This window comes from Dromaius novaehollandiae, chromosome 3 (genome assembly GCF_036370855.1).
Source record: "Dromaius novaehollandiae isolate bDroNov1 chromosome 3, bDroNov1.hap1, whole genome shotgun sequence".
NCBI lineage: Eukaryota > Metazoa > Chordata > Aves > Casuariiformes > Dromaiidae > Dromaius > Dromaius novaehollandiae.
Window position 1 is genome coordinate 115,178,687 of NC_088100.1, and position 27,736 is coordinate 115,206,422.

Below are 27,736 nucleotides of genomic sequence, written 5' to 3' on the forward strand. Positions count from 1 at the left end.
AGCATCCAGTATTCCCAGTCCTGCCTAAGTAGGACCCTGTGTCCGAGTTGTAACCTTTAATTTGGATTTGGCTCCATCTCTTGCCTCTGTATTGGAAGCATAGCTGAAGAAACAAAAAACTTGTATTACTCATCAGCTGAGGAGGCCAACGTAATATTTTTATTTAATTGCTTTTAATATGCTGATACAACTGGCATACCTTTATGTTACTTGCAAATCAGTTACCACGCAGGTTTTAAATGATGAGGTATAAAGCACATATAGTATCTTTATGTTTACCAACTTTCTTTATTTCTTGTCATAGTTTAATACAAAGAACTTGGTCAAGTTGTTCTGTCTCACATACAGCCACTCAGCTGCATAATGAATTTTGAGAGGTATCAGTATCTGGGTTTGGATTCAGGGCACAGAGGAGAGCAGGAAAGGGAGGAGAGGAATGATGTTACTCAGCATGAGTAAATGCAAGGGGACAATTTTAAAAACCCATCTGACTGGATATAAGAACTCTTCAGAAGTGATTTAGGTACTTCAGAGGGTGTTTCATCAAAAGTCAGTGAGACCTGGTCACCTCACTGCCATTGAAAATGAGACTTGTGCTTCTACAAGTGCCACTGAAGAACTATAGGAACTTAGTGCTGTGTGACAGAATGTACGTTTTGAGGAAGCACATAATTTGTGCAAGTAAAAAAAAAAAAAAAAAAAAAGTTTCTTTTGAAAATACTCCCATGTCTGTCTTGTCATCAGTCTTGTGTCAGGCAAGAAAAGAGGACATAAGGTAAAATTTTCAAACATGTCATCTCATCGATGTGTAGCCATCTAAAAGCTGGTATCTGGTCTTGCCTAATCGCCTAGGCTCCAGCTAGAATTAATGGAGAAAACATGGTGCCTGCAGAAGGCAGTTCATCCATCAATCGTAACTGCATATCTTGGGATGGAAAGAATTGCCCTCTGAAGATACTCATCTCTTCTTTAACTCTGGGAGATGTCTGCAAGGCTAGCTAGAGTAAGTGCCTTGCTTTTAGATGGCATTGAGATTAATTATATCCTCACTAACTTACATGTTTTTGAAAGTGTCACCTTTTTGTAATATAGGAATTTTGACAGGTTAGACATACGCACAGTTTTGGAAGGGTGTTTTTCCTGCTTCACTAATGTGCGCTTTTGTGGAGTTTTAATAAGTGTTCTCTTGAGAAACCAATGTCCTTTTGTGGCATTAGGTTCTCAGATTCTTCAGAGGCACTTATAAAAATGTAGTTTAATGGCAGTGGATGGAAGAGAAAAGTTAAATCTTACTAATGATTCCAGTTTGGTCTATTTTTAGGTTAAAGTGAGTTACTTCATGTTACTTTAACTCATTGTTGCTTTCTGATAAGTGGTAAATGTGATATTTTACTCAGTTCTCAACATGGTAACATGAGTAACATTAAGGGGTTTTTGATATTTATGGATGGAAAGGTACTTCAGTGTAATTCTCTTATTTTTCCCTTTTCATGTTGTGAGTTGTGACAGAGCCAGTCCTGCTGTAATAAATGGGATAAGGCTTCTTCAAATGATCCATGCTATTCACATTAACATTAGGGTTTTCGTTCACTTCAAGCTCATGCCAGTTTATTAACATTTATCACTTGGACAAAATTGACATTTTAGTCGGTATAGAATTTCTATATAAATTCATAACCATTCTTTGCCAAACAAGCAAAGGTTAGCAGTAAGCAGATAACATAGCTTAATGAGGTCAAATCAAGCTGATTCATGATCACTATGGAGAAAAATATCCTCCCGGGGAAAATACTTGTGCTGAAAAATCCCATAAACCAAACCACTTGTTTATCTGTCATTCCCACAGAGATAGTAATGTAATTACTCTCATAATTATCTTCATTAGTGTCAGGAATTATCTGCAATTCATTCCTCTGCTCTGAGTATGTTTGTTTATTTGCTGATTTTCTCTCAGATTTAGCCAACAGAGCTAAGAATTTTGTATTTGCAAAGCCATGCAACAGACATCTGTGATGCACTGTGCTGACATTCTCTCTGCTAAAATATAGATTGCTGTCTTTCAGTTTCAGAATCCCTGTGCCCATTCCCTGACATCTGCCCTTCATTACATGGTTCCCGTGCGACCAAGACGACAGATTGTCTATCCTCTGGAAGAGCTTGGCATAAACGCTCCATCAGAGCAGGTCTCCAAGGATCAGGTGGGTAACAGAAGCAGCAGCAGGCAAGAGGCAAAGTGCCAGCTAATGCAGGGTTTGGCAGATGGGATGGTATTACCATCTTAGTGTTGATAGGTTGCTTCTTAATTACACTGAACGTGGTGTCCATACCCTTGTAGTTCCTACTTTGCTTTTGCACTACCATCACTTCTAAGCTTGAATTTCAAACTGAGCATTACAAACAGCAATCACTGAACTATAGCATTTACCTACTAATTCTTACATGTTAGCAATATTTTCCATGAAATAATTTTCAAACTCACAATACATTTTAAATGTTTTGCCTTACTATTTAGTCACTCTTCCTGGTAAGTTTATTGAGGTCTTCTGCTCTCCAAGTGAAAAATACTATGTCATGCTTCTGACAACTTCTGTAGAAATTGCCTAAATCAATTTATTCTTCAGTTCTGAAGCCAGATTTCTTTCATGGACAAGATAGCTTCAAAAACACTTCAAAATGTCAGGCATGATTCAACATTAAAGGAAAAGATTGCTTTCAGTACCAATCAGTTCATATTTATATAGCACTCATAGTCCAGAGGTTCTAAACTGGAAGTCTCTTAAAATTTCATTTGTTAAAATTTATAGTGTCTTAAATTTTTAAATAACTAAAATTTGATGTAAAGATGGTTCCCTCACAGAAGTAACTAGTGAAGCTGAAATATTAGGAAAAATCTCATTAGTGATAGATATTCTCAGTATGTGGCTGTAATTTACTAAAGAAACATAATTAGGGAGCTTTATGTCTGTCTACTAACTTCCAATTGGCTGAGATAGGCTCTCATATAATATTTTTAGTGCTGTCCCTTTCACAGTTAGTCAGTAATTTTTGGCATCCAAAACTCTTAATTAGACAGCAATTGGCAAAGCAAAATCCAAAACATGGCTGAGGCAGTGAATTGAGTTTGGCACTATGGAACAGGCTTCCACTCAGCATTCTCATTACTTCTCCTACCTTTGTCTTCTCTGCAGAATAAATTATCAATCCTTTTCCTTTAAGCTACTTCCTATTCTCTCTTTAAAATACACTGTTGCTGTCTAACTAGAAGAGCTCATCTTAGCATTTTTGTTGGAGCCAGAAAATCATAGACCTCTTACCTCTGAGAGATTTGAAAATCTGGTGCCTGCTCTGATCTCAGGTTCTTCATGAGGCTTTTTGAGAGCTGCAGATAGTGAGATAATTGTTTAAAACATCCCAAGGTTAGTGAATTCCTATTGAATAAAATGTCCATGATTTTCACTAACAAAGTTTTGCTGGGGGGTGGAGAGAGGGAAAGGAGGCTAGTCACTCTATAAGGGTCCATACATATGCATCAGCATTAAGTATCGATTTTTGACAGACTGTGTTCTATCAAAACTGACATCTGGTGTTGATCCCTAAGTGGTAACTCGAGCATAAAACTAGTCCACTACTGCTGTGGGGTTTTTTTGTGAAATACCGAGAATTTGAAACCATGGAAAGCAAAATTGACTCTTCTGTTGAGTGAATGAAATGACCTTTGGCCACCATAGGTTGGGAAAGCTTTATAATTTAAGCGGTAACCAACCATGGAGGACTGAGCATGCTAGTGAAAGTAAGAAGCTAAAACTGCTTTCTCATCTTGAATGTTTCGTGAACTCTGCTAGGGGCCAGGTGTAAGGCATTTGCTCTCTCCCTGCTCTGATACTTCAGAAAGGAAGATTGATCTCCATCAATAATCCTGTTCTTCCCTGCAAAATCCTGCAGCTAAGTTACAAATGAAGTATGAGATGCATTTTATAAAATTAATAAAATCAACTGTTAGTAGACACAAACTGATTATACTTTTACATTATTGTAGCAATCAAAACACCTGCTCAGACACACTGTAAACAGAATGACACAATCCCTGTTGCAAAGAGCAAAAAGTCCCACTAAAGAATTAGATGTGTTACCTCCACAAAACAGAAAGGTTGAGACTTGTCATCTTTAAAATATTGTGAGACAACGTGATGCACATTATAGTTTTGGAAGAAAGATGCTAGCAGGCCAGAAAGTGAAGCAAAAGGAAATGGCAAAGGAATGTCAGAAGGAAGGCATGGAGAAGAGAGAGAGAAAAATAAAAGGCAGGAGAGATTCTGGAGTAGGATGTAGTGGGAAGCTGCTTTAGGCAAGAACTTGGTTAGCAGTAAGGAGAAAATGTTCACTATTATCTTTGTATTAGGGTGGTTATAAAAAAGATGTTCCTCAAGCTGTTGCATGGATAGGGGCAGGATCTTGCCAGGTCTTAAAACCTTGGAGCAGGCAGGGATTCCAAGTAGTTGGGACAGCTCCTGGGTTGTGTTTGTCACACTTCTCTGTTCTGGCTCACCAAGCTTGTTTTCGGTGAGGGAGTTTTGAAAGAGGACTTGGAGTCCTGAATATCCTTGTAATTCATATTCTAGGTAGTTCTGCAATGATGGAAGTTGCTTTTCACATAATTTACAACACAAGGGTGGTAAATACAAGTCAATTTTGGAAATGTAAAATTTCCATTTGGCTGCCCATCCTAATTAATTGCTTGAGTATCTCTCTCTTATGATGGAGATAATTGTAATGAAATTTTTGCTTTGATACTCACAAGATGCCCCTTGATATCCACCCATCAACATCTGCTTCTCATCTCTTGCTTTTGCAGCTTTCTGCCTTTCTCTTACTCCAGCCTCTTTCGAGCTCTCTCTCTCTCCTTTTCTTGTTGCAAAATTTATTCTTTACCAGTAACAGCTTGGTCTCAGCAGCTCAGCCATTTGGTGTCTAAGCACAGCTCTTGATTTGTGCATACGTATCTCTGTAGGCCATTAGTAGCTTAGTATCTTAGAGAGAGTGCACAGTGGGAGCCCTGGGGCTTGATCAATTTGTATACCTCTTTAATATGTTCCAGCTCGCTTGTGAGCATGAAGAGATTCACTCATAAATATTGACCCACTACAGATAACTCAGGCAGGACCTGCAAGGACTCTCTTCCCCATTTCCTTTCTTCAAAGCCCGAAGCTACATCAGTGATGTAAATCAGAAAAGCTTTGCCCTCGGCTAATTCCCACACTTTGCCAGTCCAGATGGAACTCAGTTGTGCTGAAGACAGTTTTCCTGCAGGTCTGGACCAGTTGTGTCATAGACAGATGAGCACCAGAAGTTGTGTGTTTAAGTCTGTGACAATTTGTTTTCATTGCCGCTCCGTCAGATCTCTTTATTCTACCTCAGTGTCTGGAAAAAGAAAAAAAGGGTGAAACCCTACCCCTTCTGCCATGGATTCCTGGCCTGCTCGCTCCTGCTTCTAGCAGACAGAATGAGTTCTATTTCATTGTATCCAAGAAAGCATCGGTCCATCTTTCTGTAGTCTCTCTGGGGAGAGCTAGATGTAAGGTAGAGATATTTATGCTTAAAATCCAGGAATTTATCATATAAAATCACAATTCGCCATAATGTGAGAAACTCTTTAACTCCGGTTATCCAGCTTCCCTCTTCTCTTCATGTCCATATGATATTTCCCTGTCCCATTATTGTTTCCAGTTTGAAACTTGGCTTTTGGGTTATGATTAAAATGATTCTCCAAAGAAATATAGAGTTCAGGAACTCTGCCCTTTCCTCCTCTCTGTTGCCTGGCCTTCATATTAAAAGTTGGTCTTGGTTTTAAGGCAACCACAAATTTTTTCCACTGTGTATCTTAAACCACAACTCTATGCTTCGTTTTCATCTTATGCTTCAGAAGACCTATCATTTCCCTAGCAGTGGCTATCAGTTTCCTAAAGGGCTGTGAATGCTTATGACTATACTAACCTCTTCCTATAGTAGTGCCTAATGGCAGAGGGTGTTTTTACCCCACTCTTTCAGATGGCAAATACATTTCACTGCTGACCTTCTATGCCTGTTTCTACAAAATTCTATTTCATATCGCTCTGCTGATAAGATTTGTACAAAACAGGTGAGGATTTACTGAGAAGGTGGGTGGGTGGGGGGAATTAAACTCGCTTGTCTACCATTACAGCTCTCTGGATTGGCGCAGATGCTAAAGGTCTTATTTGCATCTAGTCCTGGAAGTGCCCAGACTTATATCAGAGGTTCCACATATTAGCTCAAAATTTCATCAGGCTATACATCTGCCATGCTAAAGAGTTTCATGACACAGATCTGAAAAAACTCCTGTCTGCTCATTAGAGCAAATCCTTTCTACAGGTGTTCCAAATCAAAAGGAAATCTCTGAATTTTGTGTTCTGAATCAGTAAGCAGTATTGAAGTGCCAATTGGCAAAAGATCCAAACATTCAGAATCTTAATTCGCATAGTATTAAAACAGATTAAATTATTATCATATTTTGCACATCTGCCAGTTGTTTTAGTAATGTTATATTAAAAACAGCTGGTTATAACAGAACACTGAATATGTTTAAAAGTTCTGCTAGCTTTTAAGGTGCATGTAATAATTGGTGGAATAGAAAACTATAGATAATTAAATAATTTTTAATGATATCTTCATAAATAAACAATTTATAAACTTGTTTGCTTTCTCACCATCTGGGAGCATTCTGTTATCCATCTGCTTCATGTAATTATCAATAAAATGGAAGAATAGGTGATATAATTAACAAGAATAACTGATCCACGATGAAGAATAAAAATGTCACACATCTGTTGAAATATTTTTTTTTTGTTTCTGCCCTTTCATTATTATTCATGTGTTTGGATTTTTTTTTTCATGGTCACATTCAAGCTATCAGTTTTTATTGCACACTTCAGAACTGTTTTTTCTTCTGCTACAGCTCATAAGAAGAAGACAGAACAATTATTAAAGTATTGCAGAAACCTACATAGCTTTGTATAAATTGATAAAAAGCCTCTCTATCTTTCTCAGTTAATTTGGCACTTCTCAAGATATGCTATAGGTGCATTACAGGAAATGTTTAAATCGGGACAGGAAGGAGGGAGTAGAGGAGGGAGTGGCAAAAACCTGGAGTCAGATGCTCTGCAGAGCTTTGACTTCTCTGGACTAGTCCACTTCAGACTTGTTCAAGAGCTGAGTTTTGCCAGCATGGCTAGATAGATGTACAGGAATTGACAGAGGAAGGGGGAGAAATGCCTGTACAGTACTCCTTCAGTAGCCATGATTTCATTTTTGTGTATTAAACGGTATATTTTCTCAGCAGTCCTTTATAAAACACAGTTTTATAATTTCATGTTACATCCTTTAATCTGCTATTGGAGACGAGGCATTTTAATCAGAGATGAAAGTTAGTTTACCTGACTCAGAGTGCACAGAGGACCTTATCACGATAAATACCATTTTGAAGAAATGGCTTCCATAAATAGAAGTGTGGCTTCTATTAGTACTGAACAGTGGTATCAGACATGGGAGGTAGCATCTTTCAGTTCCTGTACTGGTATTGTGAATCAAATCATTGTCCCTAGAAAATTCAAGCCTGCTTAACTTGCGTGTAATGAGTTATTCTGTATCAATAACACCAGCCTTTTTTCCTCAAAAGAGGATGTTTCCATTGACATTTTGAGCAAAACTTCTAATGTCCTCTTTTTTCCTCAAAATAGTCATAGAGTGTTCTCTGTCATGTTAATGTGGCAGCAATGTCTACTGTTTTGTCTTAACCACAAACATGCAATCTGTGGACTCTGTGACTCTATGGACCAGCTTGAAGGGGTTTGCAAAAACAAAACAAAAAGCCAAGAAAAGCAGGCCTGCTCTCCACATGCTTAAATTTTCTAGATGTAGTTGTGCACTACTGCATGAAAACATTTGGGGTCAGAAAATTAGAAAAGGCTGAAAACTTGCTCTCCTGGATATAATCTGGAAAAACTGGATGTTTAACCACAGAAAAAAAATGGTAAATGTAAGTACAAGAAGAAATGGGAGTACTGTGCACTGCTACTTTATGGCAAGTGCTATGAATAAACAACCTGAAAGCAATTTAAAATAATCCCAACCTAATGGAAAATGAGAGAAATTACTTATGATCTGTAAAGTGTTTTTTAAAAGATACATTATTTTTAGAGTAATCTTATGATTTATTCCATTTAAGTGTATGTCGATACACATTCTTTGCATTGCAGAAGATGCTTAAAGTATTACAAGTTACTGTCCTGGAATATTCTCTATTAAATTAGCTTTTTCACTTCCATTATAAACTTACACGAGTTTAAAATGGGATAAAATACATCCAATGTGTTTGCCATTGTTTCTAAAATCTAGCTACTAAGTCAAACTGAAAAAAAATCCAGAATATTTTCAAGTTTGAAAGAAATTTTTCATTCTGTGGGCAGCTTGTTAAAGAGAAAAATAAAACTTATATATGGGTGTTTGTATAGGAAACTTTTCATTAGATGTTAACAAGCACCTCTCACAGCAAACTCTTGAAGCATTTCACTTTATCTATTGCTTCTACATTTTTCTGTGTAAACCAGCTAGTTAGAATAAGCCCTAACTTTTTATTTATATGTTAGTATCTCAGTCAAGTTGGAACATATCTGACTGCAAATTCCTCGATATTCTTTACTGAAAAATGTTGAAGAAGATCTTGAATGCCTTGAATGAACTGTTCAGGGTGAACACACTATGAGAGTACTATGAAAGCAACAAAGCTGTGGAGTGCATGCCCACCTAAAGTGGAAATGTGTGTAAAAGCATATCTCAGTGCAGTTCCTGGGCAGTACCCATTCCCCATCTTGGTCTGTATGCATTACCACAAAAATAGTTAGCCCGGCCTCTGTGTATTCCTTCTCTCCAACTTCACTCAGTAATTAAAGTTGAAAGTGCCTTGAATTACTCACAGCAGTTAAGAAGAGCTGTTGGTGCTATTTTACTTTATAGCAATCTGCATTAGAACAAAGTATATTTCAATTTTGGAGAAAATCTATAGTAATAGGAGGTTTCATTGTGGCTCAGTTTCAGTTCTGTATGGATTGAAGTAAGTCACTGCGATGTGCTGAAAGTGGCTAAAACATGAAAGTGATTTTTTGTTCAGCAAGCCTCATATCACTAAGATGATATGGCAAGAAAGCCTAAGTAGAATGGCAACAGAATTCCCTCATTTTTGAATATCAAGATTGATATATTCAGGTTAAAACAGAGTATTCCTACATGTAATAGTTTGTATATGAATGAATCGGTATTACAAACAACTGCTTGACATGTATAGTTTTCATTTAACCAGGAAAATAATATTAATTTTTAAAGAAGTAACTGTTGCTTAAGATGCTATTGTGCCTGAATAATGAATTTTTAATGCTTTTATAGTACATGCATGGATTAAAATCCATTATTTATTGTACTTCCACTTGCTTGGTAAAGGTGATGATTTTATAGCACCAGTAGTCATGCAAACACATCCATTCTGAACTGATTGCTGATAATAAATTTCCTTACTGTAAATGTCAGTGGGTTTTGTGTGTTGCTGCCATTACATCTTGTTTGGAAGGCTGAATATTATACAATTATGGGAGGCACCAGATGGCATCATTAGCAGGAATGCTCTGAATGTTTACCACTTATGTGCATGTGTGAAATTAAAAGTAAGATGACCTATCTTTATTTTGAAAGCATGATGTCAGTACTATACAGGTGTTAATGACATTTAGAGCAAACTAAAGTAGTCATTCCTGCTTAAAAATGGGGCATTCTTGTTTTAAAGATCTTTCAAAGATTTTGTAGGTTGCTTTTGCAAGTCGCATAATTCCAGCTTGCAAGGAGGGAATAGATAATTTTTCCAAAGAAAAGTAATGTTCAGCATTACAAAATAAAGAACCACAGCTGCTGTGACTAAAATATGACTGCGCTACAGTAAGTTGCAAATCAATGTCCCCTTGTATCCTGGTACTGTTATTTAGAAATGTTGCGTTCATTATTTTCAGTATGAAATGTGACATTGCTTGCTCTGCTTTCTAAATTTTTCTTTTAAAGCTTATAGTTTTAGACATGTCTTACATTTTTCAGTGAATTCAAGCCTTGAGGCAAATGGGTACTTATGTTCCTCTGTGCTGTAGGCAGAGTAGGTACAATAGACAGAGGTACTTCCGTCTTCTCCCTTTTGAAAGCAGACCAGTCTTCTTTTGAAATAGGTATTGGCGTAGTCGTGATACGCTTTGGTGGTGTTTACTAGTAGTACCTGTTACTAGCAGCCATGGCTTTATTTCTCTTAAGAGAAGTCCCCAGAGGGGAACCTTCTTGAGCCAGGCAGTGTTGTGAGATGTTTGCAGTTAAGTCCTGGCAGGGATGTTCATAGCATCTGCTTTATGCTTCTTGGAGCTGAACCAGAGAGATGATGCAGGAGTTGCTTAAAATCAAAGCTTAAGGAAGTCCTGCCTTTCATCTGGAAGAAGGCCATTTAAAAGCAGGAAATGTTAGAGAGAGTTTCCATTACCTGTAATTTTGCTGTTTCTGGATAGTTCCTAATTTTACTTTATTTTCTTTATTCTACATGAAGGCAACATAATCAGTGTGTCCTCTGCTGGCACAAGAACTCTGTAAAATAAATCTGTGAAGTTAAGGAGACATTGTTTAAGTTGATGTTGATCTTTGGCTAGTGAGACCATCGCCCTAGCATAGAAAACTATTTTCAATATCCATTTACATTCAGATCCACTTGGAATAAATTAATGTTTTGCCATTAATTATAAATGTTTTGCCATTAATTATAAATGTCTTTGGTTCAGGGTGGTAGACCCCAACTTCTCTCATGAAATTATCAGTAAAAAAAAAGGTTTGATTTAAAGTGATGTTATTTGCAGTCTACTTACTTACCTAGTTGGAGTGAATTAATCATGCATTAATAATTATGCCACTAAAAGTAGGATTTGAAGACTTGTCTGTCAGCTCTGATGGCTGGGAAGCATTCGCGTATTCATTCATCCTCCAGGCTCCAATCTTCCCCAGGCAGGAGTGCAGAGCACCATCACTTCAATTTTGGTGCAGAGAAGTGATAGGGATCAAACCTCAGGGACCCACTTATTGGCTCAGGACTGGAAACTTTCTCCCCCAGCCAGCACAACTGAAATATCTCTGCCTTCTAGAAATACACTGTAAAGAGTACTCAGAAATTGAGGATGTGTGACTCAGTGAAAGCAAGCTTGGTTATTCCATTTATGTTATTCAGATGTCTTAGAAATTCATTTGAAAGATGAGAGTGACCAGAATTAATCGTATAACTTATGTGCTAAGTTCCAACCATGCAATTCGGTAGTTTTCAACTTCAGCATTATCTGGCAAATATTTTTCATGTTACTCAATCAGCTTATTATGGCAGTCTTAGTAGGCTGTTAAAGAAAATCTTCACCCTTTAGCAGCTTTCTCCATTAAAGGTACTGGCTGCAAATCCTCTTTTGGGGTGGCTGTTTGGTGAGGCAGGAGCCCCAAGGTGCTCAGCACGCTCGGCCTCTCCAGAGCCACCATCTCGCAGCGGCCTGGCATGACGCAACGCGGCATGGCCTGGGCTGGGCTTGACACCACCCGCGTCCTGCTCTACTCCGCGGCCTGGGGCCAGGCAGTGGCTGGTGGGCCAGGTTTAGCTGCCCCTGCAGGTTGGCTCAATGCCCACTGCAATGGCTATCTTTAGAGACTCATTACAACTACCAGCTTCTTGAATGGTGGTCTGTTTCTGACGCAGACTGTGCCCGGTCATGGCAGCCTCACAGGGGTCCCTTTCTCCAGCGAATGGCAAGATATATTTCTCTGTTATGTAGACTCCTAGCTTATGGAGGTCAGTTCTTTGAAAAGACTTCTGAAGAGCGGGAGAGGGAGACAAGCTTTTGCCATTGCGCCAGTGGAGTCTGTATAACGATTGCAAGCTCCAGCTTTGCTGTTCTGCCTTCGGGCACAGCTAGATTGTCACTTGGGTTGCTCCTTGGTGCCACGTGGACTCCACGTGATGCCACATGGAATAAACCTGTGACAGTTGATGAATTTTAGGCATACAGAATCAAAAGTCAACCAGCTCAACCTCTCCTGTATTTCCACATTTACACTGGGAGTCCAGAAGGGTCCAGCTAGATAATATATGGACCATGTTTCAGGCTGAAGTTCCTAGATCTTACTACATTTTCATGTATTTCTTGAATGTTAGCAAAAATATGTATGTATTGCCTATTTATTACCTACTCCCACCCTAGCCAAAAGTACCTTGTGGGACAGAAACAGACAATAGGCCCAGATGAACTGGGAAGCCAGGACTGCCTTCAGAGGGTTAGCGACTTAATTAAAAAAAGAGATGAGAATTGTGACCTCCATAAAGCAGTTTTCTTTATCTTAAAATCTGGGGAAAGAAGCCATGAGAGCCAGCTTGGTCTTCTCCTGAAAAGTGGGGAAGAACTGAACTCTTTTTGGAAGTGACACCAGTTAGACTTTAGCCACTTGTTCTTTGAAGCTGAGAAGCAAACAATCATGATCTTTATTCAAGTATACACTGTCCAGCCCTCTTTGGGCTGGGAAGCCAAATGTTAATGCTCAAAGCAAAAAAGGACAGTTTCTTACCATTGTAGCGATCGTTCTGCAAGGAGGTTAAATATATGTGTCCATGCTCTGCTCTCCTTCCCTACTTTTTGGAGTTTCACAGCAAATCCCTGGCTTCATAGGGAGTCACAGGCATTGGCATAGGAATGGCCTTCAACATATAGTCTGTGTTTTTCCAGAAGGCTGCAGGTGAGCATTTCCCAATCTGAAGACCGGCATAATAATCCTGACTTCATTTATAAAGGCCTTTGAGGTATATAGATGATAAATATTATATAAGGGCTAGGTATTATCATTGCAAACATTTGTTTTATAGCGTTGCAGTTAACTGAAGAATGGTTCTTTGACAAAGAAGAAAAAATGATTCAGGCTGAATTCTTCATCACAGTTGTACTTCTTTTTCTTTTTCCTTTCCCTTCTGCTTCCGGTGTTTGTGTAAATCTGTGAAGGCTTGGAAACACCATTTGAAAACATGTTTACAGATATTTCTAATGAGACTTTTTGGAATGTAGGGTTTTTTATCTTAATGGAAGCTGAAAAAGCATGCATTTTCCAATAATTTTCGTTCATATCACCTTGGTAAACATTGATTTTTTTTTCTTGTGATTCAAATGGAGCTTGAAATTAAAGTAGCTCTGTTTGTTCACTTTCTTGTTTGCCTGCCACTATCGCTGACCTCAGCACCAATCTAGGAACAGGTTTGTTAATCATTTTGTACTCCCTCTGATGGTTTCTACAGTAGCAGAGTTCAAATTGTGTACAACCTATATAGCAGTAACTATCATAGAGTTCTCTCAGTGACAAATGCTAAATTAAAACAAAAGCATTGCAGACAGGCATAGAATCATATAAAATGGGGCTCGGAAAGTCCCTCCAAGCAATTCACTACTCCTTCTTGTGGTTAATAAGGGATCTCTAAAGATGCTGAGTACACAGTAAATCGGTCAATCCCATGTTTATCTTTAGTACCCTAAACAGTTCTCCTGAATTCAGTGGCACTTTTGCATGCCTAAAATTAAGCAAGCACTGAAGTGGTTTTAGCTGGGTAAGGCCTAGTTCTCAGCGCCTAATGAAACCAAGTCCAAACTCTGCTGCTTTGTTTTATTGAGTATCTGTTTGAACAGTTCTAGTGATGACCGTAACAGCTTTCCTTGACACACTTCTGTTTTTTTATTAGGATATATTTAGGAATACTCAGTTCAGAACATCCCACTGTTCTTTTTCCCTCAAAGTTGGAAAAAGTTCTGTCCAACTTGTTTTTTTCATTTTTGTGTGCTCACAGTTTCCAGATTTTTCTGTTTAAGTGGAGGTGATGTTTGATCTAAAACCAGAGCTATTTTAGAACATTACAATAACTATTTTTAGAAATCCTCTGAATAGCCCAGGGTCCTATTTTTAAAAACAGAATCTACGAAGGATCTACAAAATATTCTCCATCTGAGTTTGTGCTATCAGTGATGAATACTGATATTCATTTATGAATATATTGATGAATAAATGGACAATGAATACATTTCCAGGCAATATGCAAACTCGATAGCTACCCAGATGGAAGATTTGGGCATGCACAATGAATGTGCTTCACCTGGTTTGAAAGTGCAAAGAAAAAAATGCATACAAACTTGTTTGCTAAAACCAAGCAATTATTTCTTGTATTTTTTTCTGCTGGTTACTTAGGGCAGAAGGATGTGGGGACTTTCTAATGCTGTAGAATATCTTACTCTGACACACATTGTGCTGTGAGATCATGGGTGCAAGACATGATTTACAGGCAGGGTTCATGTTTTCAGTGGCATGTTCTGAGAATTGCATAAGCATTTTTAATGGAGGTAAAGTACGAAGGCCTCTAAGTGGATGGAATTGGCTGTTCATGTGCAAAAACAGCCCCTGTGGTTCTATCAAGAAAAGGCACCTTTGTCCCAGCAGCTGGATTGGAAGCGGTAGAGGGGTGCTTATCCCTCCCAGGTGGAAGCAACATGACAGGTGGCACAGCCATGGAGGCTGTCAGCAACACAAGGAGGCAGCAGAAAAAGGAGAAAAAAAGACCCCACCAACACATTTCGATAATCAAAGGAAGTACTTTTTTCTGAGCTATGTATGCCTCTTCTAACGATGTCAATAATTGCTCTCTGCCTTAGATTAGTTAACGATTGCTGTTTGATTTAATAAATTGGATACAAAATAAACGAGTTCGCTATTGACCTATCAATTATGATGTCTGATTACTCCTCTGGGAAACATATGTAGTCATTTGTCCCGACATTTTGTTAAAATAAGGTGGTATTATGGGACCAATCCACCTAATTCCTTACTCCCTGGGGCCATTTAGTGTGCTTAGCTGTTAGAAAGGTGATTTCTGAAGCATGACAGCTGTTGGTGTTGGGGCCATTGTGTGGTGAACAAAAACAGTTATATTCTGCTCATATACTGCCTTTGTATCATTGATACAGAAGCCATTTCATAAATTAGATACAACTCTTCCCTAGTAAATTGTATTACTGCTTTATATTTCATTGTTGGAGTACATTTAAAAAAAATAACAGCACTGCAGTGGAAGGAGATATTTGAACTTGGCATTGCTGTAAGGTCTATTTGGTTTATCCTATTAGCTGCTGACATTCCTGTCTAGTTATTTTAGTTGATTAGATACATTAGAAGAAGTTTCTCTTTGTGTTCCTTTTACCATTTTATTAATTTTGTTAAAAGCCACATTTCAGTAAAACCTCATAATAATTTTTCCCCAGAAGGCATTGCTTTTTTAGAAAGGCACAGCTCTCTCAGTGTGCAGCATCTAATTGGAAAAAGCCTCTGAAAATCCTTGTCTGCAGAGTACAAGACTATTCACTGCATATGTAACGACACTTACTCTTCTGCCAGAGTTTTGCAGATAATGTTTATCCAAGGGAGTTATTTTACTAGAACAGTATGTGGAACATGTAGGCCCTTCTGTGGGAGCACTAGGTAAGTCTGAAATTCAACTCACCCTCTTTGTTTGAGGATTTCTTTTACCTCTGGTAAATGCTTAAATGTCAGAAAAGAGAAGGCTATATCTGAACATTCAAATGATATTCTCACTGTAAAACTGATTTTTATCACTTTAATGACCATATATATGTATATTTATATATTTATATATGCTGATGTAAAAATTTCTTGCTGGACAACAGAGCTTTTAGCTCAAAATGCAGTTAAGAGACTGTTTCAAAATAGCAGTTCTAACTGAAAGCTTTCTTCCTATAAAGAAAATTACACCTAAACTGGCATTCAGGGTATGCTTGTATTCCCTGTGTTTTCAACAAGTTTGCTGTGTGCGTCTGACAGCTCCTTATTCACAAGCAATTAACACTCACCCCTGGGCCCATTGTTTAGGTGGCCTTGATTCACTACACACACATAGGTGAGCTTAACTAGAAAGAAGACAAGTGTTCCATGGGGCAGTTTTCATAAGGAAGATCCTTAGGTGTTTATGTATTGTATCTCCAGTTATTTCATTGGAGTTGCACCAGCAAGGTAGCTAGAAATCTAATACACAAATGCTCCCACCATTGGAGTAGCTACCAAAGCATCACAGCTGCTTTCAGGACCACAGTAAAATTCCTCTGCTTGTGGGGAGGAGATAAGAACTGCCAGGCAGATTCCAAAAGAGCTGCAGTACCTGAAATTACTTTTGACATTTTTTTAAATGGACCAGATTTCAAGTTAACTGTCCCACTGAACCTGATGATACTCAGAAAATCCTGTTTAAGAGGTTTCTTTTCACAAACTCAAGTAATTGTAGTGCAAAGGTTAGGGTTTAACTACAGGAGCCTCAACATACAGTTGTGGTACTATGAGATTTCCATGTCAACACTTGCAAAACAACACCAAATGTTGTAGTCAGGGTTTATCCATTTAGCATGTTGCAAGAAACATAGTACAAACTTTATTTTAAGCAGTGCCTTTAGATGGAGGGGTGCCATTAATAATTTTCATTTGTTGTTTCATTTTTTAAGATCTTTTTCAGTGACTTACAATGTTAAGATGTTATAGATATATTTTAATTTATAATTAATTATAAATTAATAATAGTTAATAATCAAAGTTTTTTATTAGCAAATCCTGCCATAAGAAATGTTTAACCACCTTAAAAAGTGCTGGCTTTGCGTTAGGTTATTAAGCTTGCTAGTTTGTTAGTAGAAACTTGTATCTTATATATAACAAGAATTTGGGCAGCATTACGGTCTGTTCTATGGCTTAGTCCTGATTAGTCAAATCATTTCTCCATGTAGGGTTGCCTCTGAGACTGTGGGAACGTGCTCGATTTCATATACACGACTTCAGAATTAAGCAGTCCACCACAGGCCATTATGTTTTTTAGGATATCTTCTGGAATTTTCTTAGCAGACTCCAGTCCCTGAGTTTAATCTGGCTCACCACTGGATGTCATCATTGCACTGTAAAGAACTACAGCTGGAAGAACATTTGTCTGGCAGTAAAAAAAAAAATGTTGCCTGACCATACCACACATTTAATTCTGCAACATTCTAGATTATTTGCCAGGCAGTAATGATAGTTTGCAAGTAATTGACCCATATTCCTTTCTTAAGATATGAGAAAGCGCTCTGGTGTGGTGTGCAGACAGTTCCCCGGCTTCTGTGGTTAGACCTTGCTGGACTCTCAGCGGAGGGTCGCCACAATTGCAAAGATGCGGTACCAAAGGTCTCTTGGGAATCTCAGTGTCCCATGTACTTCCTGAGAAGGCCAACACCATTGCAGTAGCTTTAAAATACAATACTCAATCTTATATGTTAAGTTATTCTGTCAACTAATACATACAGAATATATTTCTACTGTAATTTCATTGGAGAAATTCAGAGAACTTAATGTTATTAACCCTCTATCTCTTATTAGTAACAGAGGAAGACCTGTTAGAAGTCTTAGATTGCTTCCTGAATAAGTGACACTGCAAAAATATATAGGAGGAGAAGAGTGTCTGACAAATAATAAAAGTAGCTCTGTTTTCTATTTCTCCCTTCAGTGCATCTGAAAATCTACAATTATGCATTCTGTGAAATGTGTACAACCCAAAGCAATAACAAAGATGCCAAATGTGTTGTATTTCAAGATGGAAAATGCCTCCCTGTCTTTCATTAGAAATTTGAAAACTATATATAGTCCAGGGCAGAAGAAAAAGTATTTCTGTCAAATGCACTATTATCTCTTGACCCTTTCTATCTTGTTTTTTTTTCTGGAATCTTTCAGTTAGCTAGCGAAACCTAGAGGCACCAATAAAATGCACATGGAGTTTATTGTCTCTACCACTGTATGTATTAGAGTAATGGAAACTGTGAAGCTACTAATTAACTTATTTATAGCTAGATTTTTGGCCAGAGTATTGATCTCAGTGGCATTGTGCTAGCTTACCCATTTGACAGCCTGGTTTTCAGTGTAGCTGTTCAACAAAGAAGATTAATTTTATCGTTTTGGGAGAGAGAGGGTTTTCCATGTGCTAATTGAACCCATGAAGACATTCAAGATATAAGATCTTAATTAATTTACAAGTAGCACCATTTCCATAAATAAAACAGCAAGAGAAAAAATTGCTCCAGAAGGTACAAAAATGGTCTCAACATCATGTAAATATCTGCTCCCCAGGTGTTGGCTAAATGGTAGTAAATTACAGAAGAGGCAGTGTTTCAGACTCCATTGCCTCTTTTCCAAGAGAAACCAGACCATTAAGCTCTGCTAGTTTTCTGTGACCTATTAAAGATGCACATATTTCAACCTTTTTAGTACCATTTATCTACTGTGTTATCTTGTGGTGTGCACAGGAAATTCATAATGTTAGTCATATCAGTAAGGCATAATAAGTTTTCTATTAATGCAAGGTAATGCACTACTAATGGCTTAATGATTCTTGGCAGACTTTTGTTGTCTTTTTTTAATGTATTTCTGTGTCATTCTGCATTTCTTTTACAGTTGGGTTATGCTCTGAACTACATAAATCGAAAACTGACACTAGAATCTAAAGTGTCTATCAACACTAGAATTGTGGTGGTTGGTGCATCCGATGTTGGAATCTCTTTTCTGGAAACACTCGTTTTTTGGTAAGTTTTTTATTTGGCTTCCTTTACTGAGAAGAGTATGCTACCTTTCTGAAAGGGCTTGCGTTCTCCATTTAAGATTCAGCTCAGGCTGTTTCTTTTGCAAAAATAAAATGTGCTTTGAGCCTGTATTCAAATACTAGATATTAAAGCTGTAAGCGTCAAATCTGCAGATGTAAAGAGATAGGGGTCTCCATCCTGACTGACTCTGGAATTCAAAAGCACTAATAACATTGCTTGAACATGCCTTCAAAGTGAAGGCACATTGAAAATGAGAATGCCACTGCAGCATACTTGAAATCCCTTTGACCACTGTTCTTATACAAAGATACTATAGGTGGAGATTAAGTTCATAGCCCTTCATATGTACACCAAAGTACTATTGATCTTTAAAACTAGTTCTGCCCAGTGGAAACACAAACTGCTATCTGAATCCCTCTATTCATTTACCTCATTGATATATTGTTTTCAGAGCTATGCAAAAATATCCAACGAAAGCTCAGTCCTAATCTCACTGTGATGCCTTTAAGCAAGAAGTACTATACCTTTCATTCTAATGAGTCTTGTGGTGTTTGGGAGTGTTCAGTAACCATAAAATTGCATAAAATTGTAAATCAGCTGTATGAACTGACTGAAAAGGGGAAAAAATGTATGCAACTGTTTAATACCTACCACTGTCTGAGCTAGAGTAAACTTCTGGTTGTGACAAGTTTAGTCATTTTAGGGACTTTCCAAAGTTAAGTGCAAATGTTATTTCAGGTCCAGTTAAGTCATAGCCTTTTCCCTGGCATATTTAAGCACTCATTTTGGACCAAATAGTTCACGATACAGCAAAATCAAAAAAAAATGATCACCATCTCAGGACTGGATATTGAACACTTCAGTACCTTCAGCTACCTACCAGTGATATTTTCGGTTTCTCTTCTCATTTGAATTGGCTCTTATGAAGGGATGGAGAAAAAATTGTGTCTGCACAGATTTCTTCATAGCCTTGGACGTTGGGATCTGAGTGAAGCTCAGCATCCTATGGTCTAGAGGAATTCAGAACAGGTGATCTGATGGCCCCATCTGGTCTTAAATGCCATGATTAATAAGAACAAAAATAACAGGTCTATGTGAACAGAATTTGGGTCAGATTCAGGATACATGAAGTTTATTGAATGACTGTAGAAAATTTATTCCATGATGACTATGACCATTGGATATAGCAAAACGGGCATCCTATTTCGCAATAATATACCTCCCAAAGTAAAAGGGTCCAATATGACAACTATTTTCCTCATTGTTTCATGTTTCTCTGTACTTTGCATATTTATGTAAAGTTCATAGGTTAATTGCAAAGCAAAACAAAATATCCCTGCAATTTATCATCACTACAGGTTGTATGAGTGTGCAGGTTGCAAGAAAGGAGGTTTATCTTGGAGCCCCGTTCTCCAGTGGCCCTCTCTCTGATATATCACTGCTTACTCCTTATATTCCAATGCACCTCCATACCAATTTCATGCGTTTATCAGAAGGTCAGATTATATATGTGAGAATGGAACTCCTTGTATGCAGTTATTGTTTTCTGCATAGATTAGATGTATGTAAAGGTATGCTAGAAATGCTCTGAAAATATTACAAAATTTTTATAAAATTCCAGTCTTGAACGTAATCATGACAACAAAGAGCTTGTTACAAAATCTAAGGGAGTCTGGCATTTTTACGGTGGGCAGGAAATGGAGAATTTTGCCCATTTTTTCAGTTAAGCTAAAAGTTTGGTATTTCTACAACTGTTAGTGACATCGCAAGCTAAAATATCAATATAGTGAGAGAAGACAAAGGTAGATTGCTTTGTGGATGTTATTGTATTACTAGAGCAGTGAAGAAAAAATATCTGATTCTTGCTCTTTTTTCCTGGTCCCTGACTTTTTCATCTAGAGTATTCCTCTTGGGATAAACATTTTCTTCTCATCCTCCTGCCCTCAGCACCCTTTGGACTTTCAATCTCATTCAAAGCTCAGTTAAAAATGTATTTTAGAGCTGTTAACAACTTCCTTGTTATTCACCGCAAGTTGTTTATTACCCTTTCAGTATATAATACTGTGAGGGGAAAAGAAAGTCTATCTATGCCTGTTTTACAAATGAGGAACTGAAGCCAGTTAGGACAGAATATTTTGCCAAGATCAGACAGAAAGACAATAACGCATCTAAGCTCCAACCAGGTACCTCAGCCAGGAGCTGTCTTCTTGCACTGAATAGGATGTACAGATAGTATCATGTCTATGGGGAGAACCTTTATACTTCTGAGATATTACCTCAGCCAAGACTTTTCAGCCAGAAGTATTGTTTGGACCATATTCTAATGAAGGGTTCTTGCAGGACATGTCGTTCTTGTACGGAGAAGTGTACATGTCTTCAGCACCTACAAATGGAGTGCTCGCATTCATGAGAATTGAGTATTGCTCTGCGAACTCACAAAGCAAGCAGGCAGTACTCAGTGCAAAATGCTACAGAATTTGTATTAATTTATGTGCGAGTTTAAGAAAGATTTTGTTTTTAATTTTCACATGAGCAACAGATAAAGAAAGTCTCCTGATCAACGTGAAGACCTTTTAATACAATTTAGTTTAATTTACTCATAATTTTCTAATATTCTTTGCAGAGGTTACATGCACTAAAAATAGCTGGATTGAATCAATTTGTAAGCCCCTAATCCTTAAAAAGAGGAAGTAGTTTTCACCTCATTATTCTTCATACTTAATTACTTTACATTAGCGGTCACCATGGAAACACCCGAATGTAATTCAGTAACCTACATAACAATTATTAGAACTAGATTTTACAAGTGATTTCAACTTGAGACTGAAGAAATATGTTTTTCATTAAATACTGAAATAATAATGAGGATTATATCTCTTCACTTGCGAGACGTGGCAGGCTGCCTCTTAAGCCCATTGTGCTCCCAGGGCAGCACTGTAGTTCCCAGAGCATCCGTCTGAGGCAGCGTGTCCCCGTTATTTTTCCAGGGAAGTTCAGCATTCTCGCTGTTCCAACAGTGCCACAAAGCAGCCTGGAGCATCGCTCCTCATCTACCAGGACACAAAAATGAGCTTTCTAGTCTGTGCCGCAAACGACCAGGGTCTTCTGCAAACTGCTCTCTTACAAAACGCTCCTTAAGCCTGTTCCTGGCGTTCATTACCGCGTACTGCGAAGAGTGAGCGTTTCGGGAAACACAGAGATTGGCGCAGAGCACCGGAGCAGTGGGGCACCCCAGTCGGTGTCAGGTGTTTCACAGGACAGTGCAAAAATACTGTAAAGGAGCATATAGAGTGACCTCCCAGAGTGGGAAGTGGCTTCCTAACACGCAGGTACCCTGAGTGTATTGCACCCGTTGTGCTTAATCTCATGTGATGTGAGGGAAGGTGATCTTACTCCCGTATCACCATTCCAATAAATATCTCCTGCTGATTTTTTTCCTGGGTGTACTCGCATTCGGATGTGGGTTTTCAGCTGTAGCGCTGCTTCTCTTTAGTGTGCACAAGAGCTGTTTATTCAGGAAAACGGGCAAGTTCTGAAGGAGGCAGCGCTGGGCAGCGGCACGGCCGAGGGGGAGTGTCGGGGATGCAGGCGGGAGGGCAGCCTCCACGGGCCGGGACCCAGGGAAGCGGGGTGCATCATAGGAGCAGCAGCCCGGCGCGCAGGGAAGGAGCTGTGATTCCCCCCGTCCCTGCAGGAGGCTCCTCCTGGGCAGTCCAATTCTATCTGCTTGCTTTTGCACAAAACCAGGATTTCAGTTGCTCTCCAGCACTAAGGCGAGGCTTAAATAAATTGCAGCAGCCTGAGACTGTTCGCTAAAGCAGCGTAAATGCTCCGCGATGGCCAGCGCTGAAGGGGAAGCCACGACTGAGCCCTGCTCGCCGGTGACAAAGCGGTGCAGCCCAGCAAAGCGGCCGGCGGCAGCCCCGCCGCTATTGTCCGCTGCCCTCCCGCTCCGGCGGCCGGCTGGCGCCCGCCTCCCCTTTGTTGCAGGGTGCCAGAGAAAGCCCTCGCCCTGCCGGAGGGGATCAAGCCAGAGGGACTCCGAAAAAAGAGTAGAAATGCAAGGGGTTTATTTTCAGTTTTCCTTGGGTGACTTTGTCTTAAAAAGATAAAAAACACACACTTACAAGAGAAAGAGTTTTATCAGATATTCAAGTAAACATACGCGTGGCCCATGCTTACGTTTGCAGTAACATGAGCAGCTAACCTTGAAAAATTATCCTCGATCAAGACTCTAAGAAGGAGTCTGCCTTAAGACTAACACAAGTTTTAAAAAAGAGGGTACACATTTCATTTATAAATGAAAAACCTATTTTAAATATTCAATTGTGAAATTTGTATCTGAAAATGATTTTTCAAATCTGTTTTCTTGACTACAGAATATGAGGAAGCATGAATATGCAAAAAGGAGTAATGTATTACATTCAGAGTTCTGAAAATACTGGTCCTTAGAGGTGACGTTTGAGCACGAGTCAACTGCAGTTAAATAATTGATTTCAAAAGGCTACAAACAGCTGAAATCAGTGAGAGGGAGTTGAATATTCCTCAGTTAAATCACTGTTGCCCTAAATGCAGCTCCTTGTGAATGTAAGCTATAGTACAGCATTTTAATCTTTCCATTTTCCTGGTTTTGACATGTGCTAAAAAATAACCTCATCTCCAAATGCTGATTTACCAGGAGGGCAGGGTTTTTTTTTTTTTCTTCTTCTTGTTTTCCATCAAGTTTTAAATCTGTTAGAATTTAAGAATGACAATCACGGCAGCGTAGTTCAGCCAGAATAACATATAATTCAAAAATAGCCTTTCTAGTTTATTCTGGTGGGTGATTCACGAAACAGCATGCAGACTAGTACGCTCTGGCAGCAGGTGATTGAAGTTTGGCTGCAAGAATGCAAAAAGCGCTCACAGCAGTATCTTGTCATTGGTTCCAGTGTAGTGAACCAATTAGCTTTTTATCCACCTCTTTGCATATAGCTGTGGAAAGTGTTATTGTCTTCTGATTACAGGGAAAGCCCTTTTTAATCCATGATTTTGAAAACCTTCTTAATCCAGCCTCTGGTGTAAACAATGACTTATTCTCTGAGGACATTGGAAATATGCATAATGTGCTCTAGAAAATAGCAATAAATGAATGGTGACTACAATCACAAAATTTTGTATGAAAATGTTGTGAAATATATTCCACTTTCCATTTGCATATGTGAGAATAATTTTTGCATTAAAAAAGCAATTGTGTTAGAGTATATTTTGTTAAAACCCTGTATCTTTCTCTTAAAATAGAACTAGAGTGTCTCTAACATTGTAAATCTCCGAGTTTTTGTCTACAGGACAGATTCTCCCTTTCTGAATTAAAGGTGTCTAAGATTAGCTTAGAAATCGCAGAGGTTTTTTAACACACTTTCTGACAGAACAGCTACAACTCCTGTTATCTGGCAGCACAGTATTACACAATATCCTGCACATCTGTCCTGTTTGGCAATAGTTAGCATAATGCTTGCTGTTTAATTAGGCTTTTTATCTTTGTATTTGTCTGAGAACATCTGAAGCCTTCCATGTTGCCTGTCACTAATTAGTTGACTAATTAAATAGTTAGTGCTTACTTGCTGATCACAGAGCTAACATGTAATGAATGGTTTAGTGATCTTCATTGTTTTATACTATCTATCTTTGCCACATGAATTGATATACATGTGCTTCCTTTTTTTTCATACCAAGGCAAATCCAGAACAATGTTGTAGTCGACCATGTGTTCGATGTTACCAGGCCTGTGTCCTTCAGACATTGTTGCCTTCCATCATTTCCAGTGAATAGAGATCAAGTTGTGACACAGATGAATAAGATAGGTCATATCTTGCCATGTTATTAAGTCAGGATCACAATGAATACTGTCCGCGACTGATACTAGACATAAACTATGGCAGAGGCGTGTGGGTCAAGATCATCCTTCCTAACAGCCATTTGACATGCCTCTGCCAAAAAACAATACTCAATTAGCATCAGTATGTTATTATTTTATAATTATATTCTTCTGTTAGAGCCTGTTTTCAACTTTAAGTTAGATTATTTGAGCTTTAAATACTTGTCCTTTAAACATATACAAATATTTGTCTGAGCCCAAGCTATTCTTTCGCACTTTGAATTTGTAGGTTTTCTTTTGTATTAATTCATACATAAATATGAATAGCCCTAACTTCTTTTTGTATATTAAAACTGATATTGGAAACAGTAATTTTCTCATAAAAAGGCCTGTTTCAAAATTGAAATGAGTCAAAAATAATTTTTATAGAATAATCCTTTATATTTTTTAGAATCCTTTGTATTTTTTAGAAGCCTTGTGACTAGATATGATATTAGCATGATCATTTCATAAGCTCTGTGCAGAGCTTGGTAACGTGACTACCTGAAGCATCTGGTAGCAGTCTAATCAATGCAGTTCAAAGTAAATAAAGATACGTTTCAAGTGCAAACACTGCATTTAGGTTTTTCAATTCTCTGCTAAAGTGATAAAGGAGATATCCTTTCTGTTTTGTTCATTATTATTTTTCTGTGACGTTTCTTAAAAAATATTTTTTACCCAGAGCTGTTGCAGAGGTATAAGTACTAAGCTCTTCAAAGCAGTCAATAAACTGCCCGTGAGTTGGTTTTGAAGTAAAGTAGACTTGTCAGATTAGTGAAGTGGAGAAAAAATAATTTGGCTGGTTATGTTGTGATTCTGCCCTCTAGTGTTTAGTATAGATTTAATTTCTGTTCATAGATACATATTTTAACATTCAGTGTGAGCGTTTTGAAAAGTGAGGATGACTATTTGAAGGTACTTGCTAATTTTTTCTAAATGTCTGATGAACTGAAATTTTAAGATTCCTTTTGTGGATTGCTATAATTACCATCCAGATCCCAGGAAAGAGAAGCGTATGAATGCAGTTTACACTGCAGTGAGACCTGGGGTTGCACAAGATACAGTAATGAGATGGTGGGTCTTTACTGCATGCTGTGTAATCTAGATCCCCCGAATTGCTAAGAAAGATCAGTTAGCTTGTATGGAGCTCCACAGTGCTGCAGCCAGATTGTTCCCTATTCTCAAACTACTTTGGGACTCCACTGCATTTTTGTGGGAATTTTAACCCACTTTATTGTGTAATTTGTTCCCCTGGGAGTATGGTTGCCAGTAGCATCCCTGCACCATTTCAGCATAATTTCAGTTTCCTGTGAGCTACAGGGCACAGGCAGTTTGGGAAGGAGGAGCTGGAGAAGTTTCATGTTGCCCTGGGAAGAGAGATGGGCAGGACCTGGCCTTGGGGTGCTGTATTGGCCAGAGCTCGTTCACATGAAGGACTGTGGTACGTGCAGGGACTGCACAGGCCGCCCAGACTGCCCAGGTTGCGGGGCTGAGAGGCCCAGATCCACAGCTGCCATGTGTGGCTATCCTGAAACCAGGCATTTTGGCCTTGCTGAATCCTTTACCAGCTATGTCTCCTGTCCTTTCAAGGCTGCCCTCTTTCTGTCAGAAGAACACGGTACTGTGATGGTGCCTCCAACCATACAACTTTTATGAGTGTGTTCTCTTTCTGCATGTTCTCACTGTCAAGAGGAAAAGATATGGCCCTTGACTATAAGCAAGGACCAAAATGCTGGCACAAATCTCAAGCCCATTAAATTCAAGGGGCTTCTTCTGTCTTTTGATGTCAGTGGGCTTTTTTAGGGTGCGTGCTTTTGCTCGGTAAAGGCAGCATTGCCACATTGGCACCAAGCAATATCAAGGAGCCAAAATAGTATTCTCCCCTGCAATAATATGGGAAGTTGGGATTTGGAGAGTAGACAGCCATAAAAAACCTTGCTTTCGACTTAGGTGATTGACCAATAAGATTGAGAATGTCCTGTTAACAAGCTGGAATTTGCACTGTGTGTTACTCGCTGAAACATTCATGCAGCGGTAAACAGAATGGCAAAATCTCAACCAACTGTAGTTGTACGGCCCATTTTATGGTATTTTTATTTGTGGGAAATGCTGTTGATGCTTCTCAGCTGCAATTTTGAATTTGCTTGCTGATTAGACTTACAAGACTAACTACCAAGGCCATCCTTGCATATCCCTTATTTTCTGTCTAGAAAAATAGTTGCCCTGTTCTGTAGTTTAAAGAGAATACAATATTTATGGAACGGAAGTTGAAATTTTAGTAAGGAAATACTCTCACTAAAGCACTAATGGTTAGATGGTACTTTGGCTTAGTCAAATTTAAAGCCAATGTACATTCAGAATGGTAGTGCTGATCTTGTAAACCATGTAGTTAAGGATGTTCCCGCATAGGTATATGTACCTGCCTGCATTAGCAATGTGTTTTGCCTGGGCTAAGGAAAGAGCTCTTCAGATTTTCCTGTTCGGTCACGTAAAGATTTATAGTATAAGGACTTTGCCACATTGATTTTCATAAGCGAGATCCTGGAAATGCGGCATATCATTGGTAAATAGTCTAGTATTGAAAAGGATCTCCCAAGATATCTGCAGCTGGGTTGTCTGAGGAGGCACAGTTTGGATTATGCTTCTCCTGTGCTACCGAAATGCAGTGTATGCTCCTGGGGTTCCTCAGTGCCAAATGGTAAGGCAGCTCACATTTGAGCCTGAAGTGATGTTAAGATAAAGGAGAGAGATGTAAATATGCTAACACTTAAGACTCAGTTTTAAGTTGCATTACAAGTTTGCTCTCAATAGTTGTAGTCCAAGTATTTGAATGTTATAGAGTTTCATTGATATGCATGTACAAAGCCTGTTATACACTTCACAAATACTGGCAAGATGATGAGTAAAAAGTGTTCTGAGAAGAACATGGTTAAGGGCAGGGAGAAGAGCTTAGAGGGAAAATTGCAAAGGTCAATGTGGGTTGAGAAGCAAAGTGTAGAAAAGAATTAGTCAAACAAAGGACAAAAGGCTCAACTAAATTACAATAGATAGCCACAATCACTAGAGAAGAATGGTG

General features: G+C 38.5%; 1 protein-coding gene across 1 annotated transcript in view; it reads left to right on the forward strand.

The window, feature by feature from the left end:
* The window catches only part of CFAP61 (cilia and flagella associated protein 61), a 134,891-nt gene that overhangs the window by 46,699 nt on the left and 60,456 nt on the right, over window positions 1–27,736 (forward strand). The window contains exons 16-17 of the mRNA XM_064509885.1: window positions 2,064–2,198; window positions 18,619–18,746. Of these exons, the coding sequence (XP_064365955.1) occupies window positions 2,064–2,198; window positions 18,619–18,746 (263 nt within the window). The remainder of the gene's footprint in view (window positions 1–2,063; window positions 2,199–18,618; window positions 18,747–27,736) is intronic.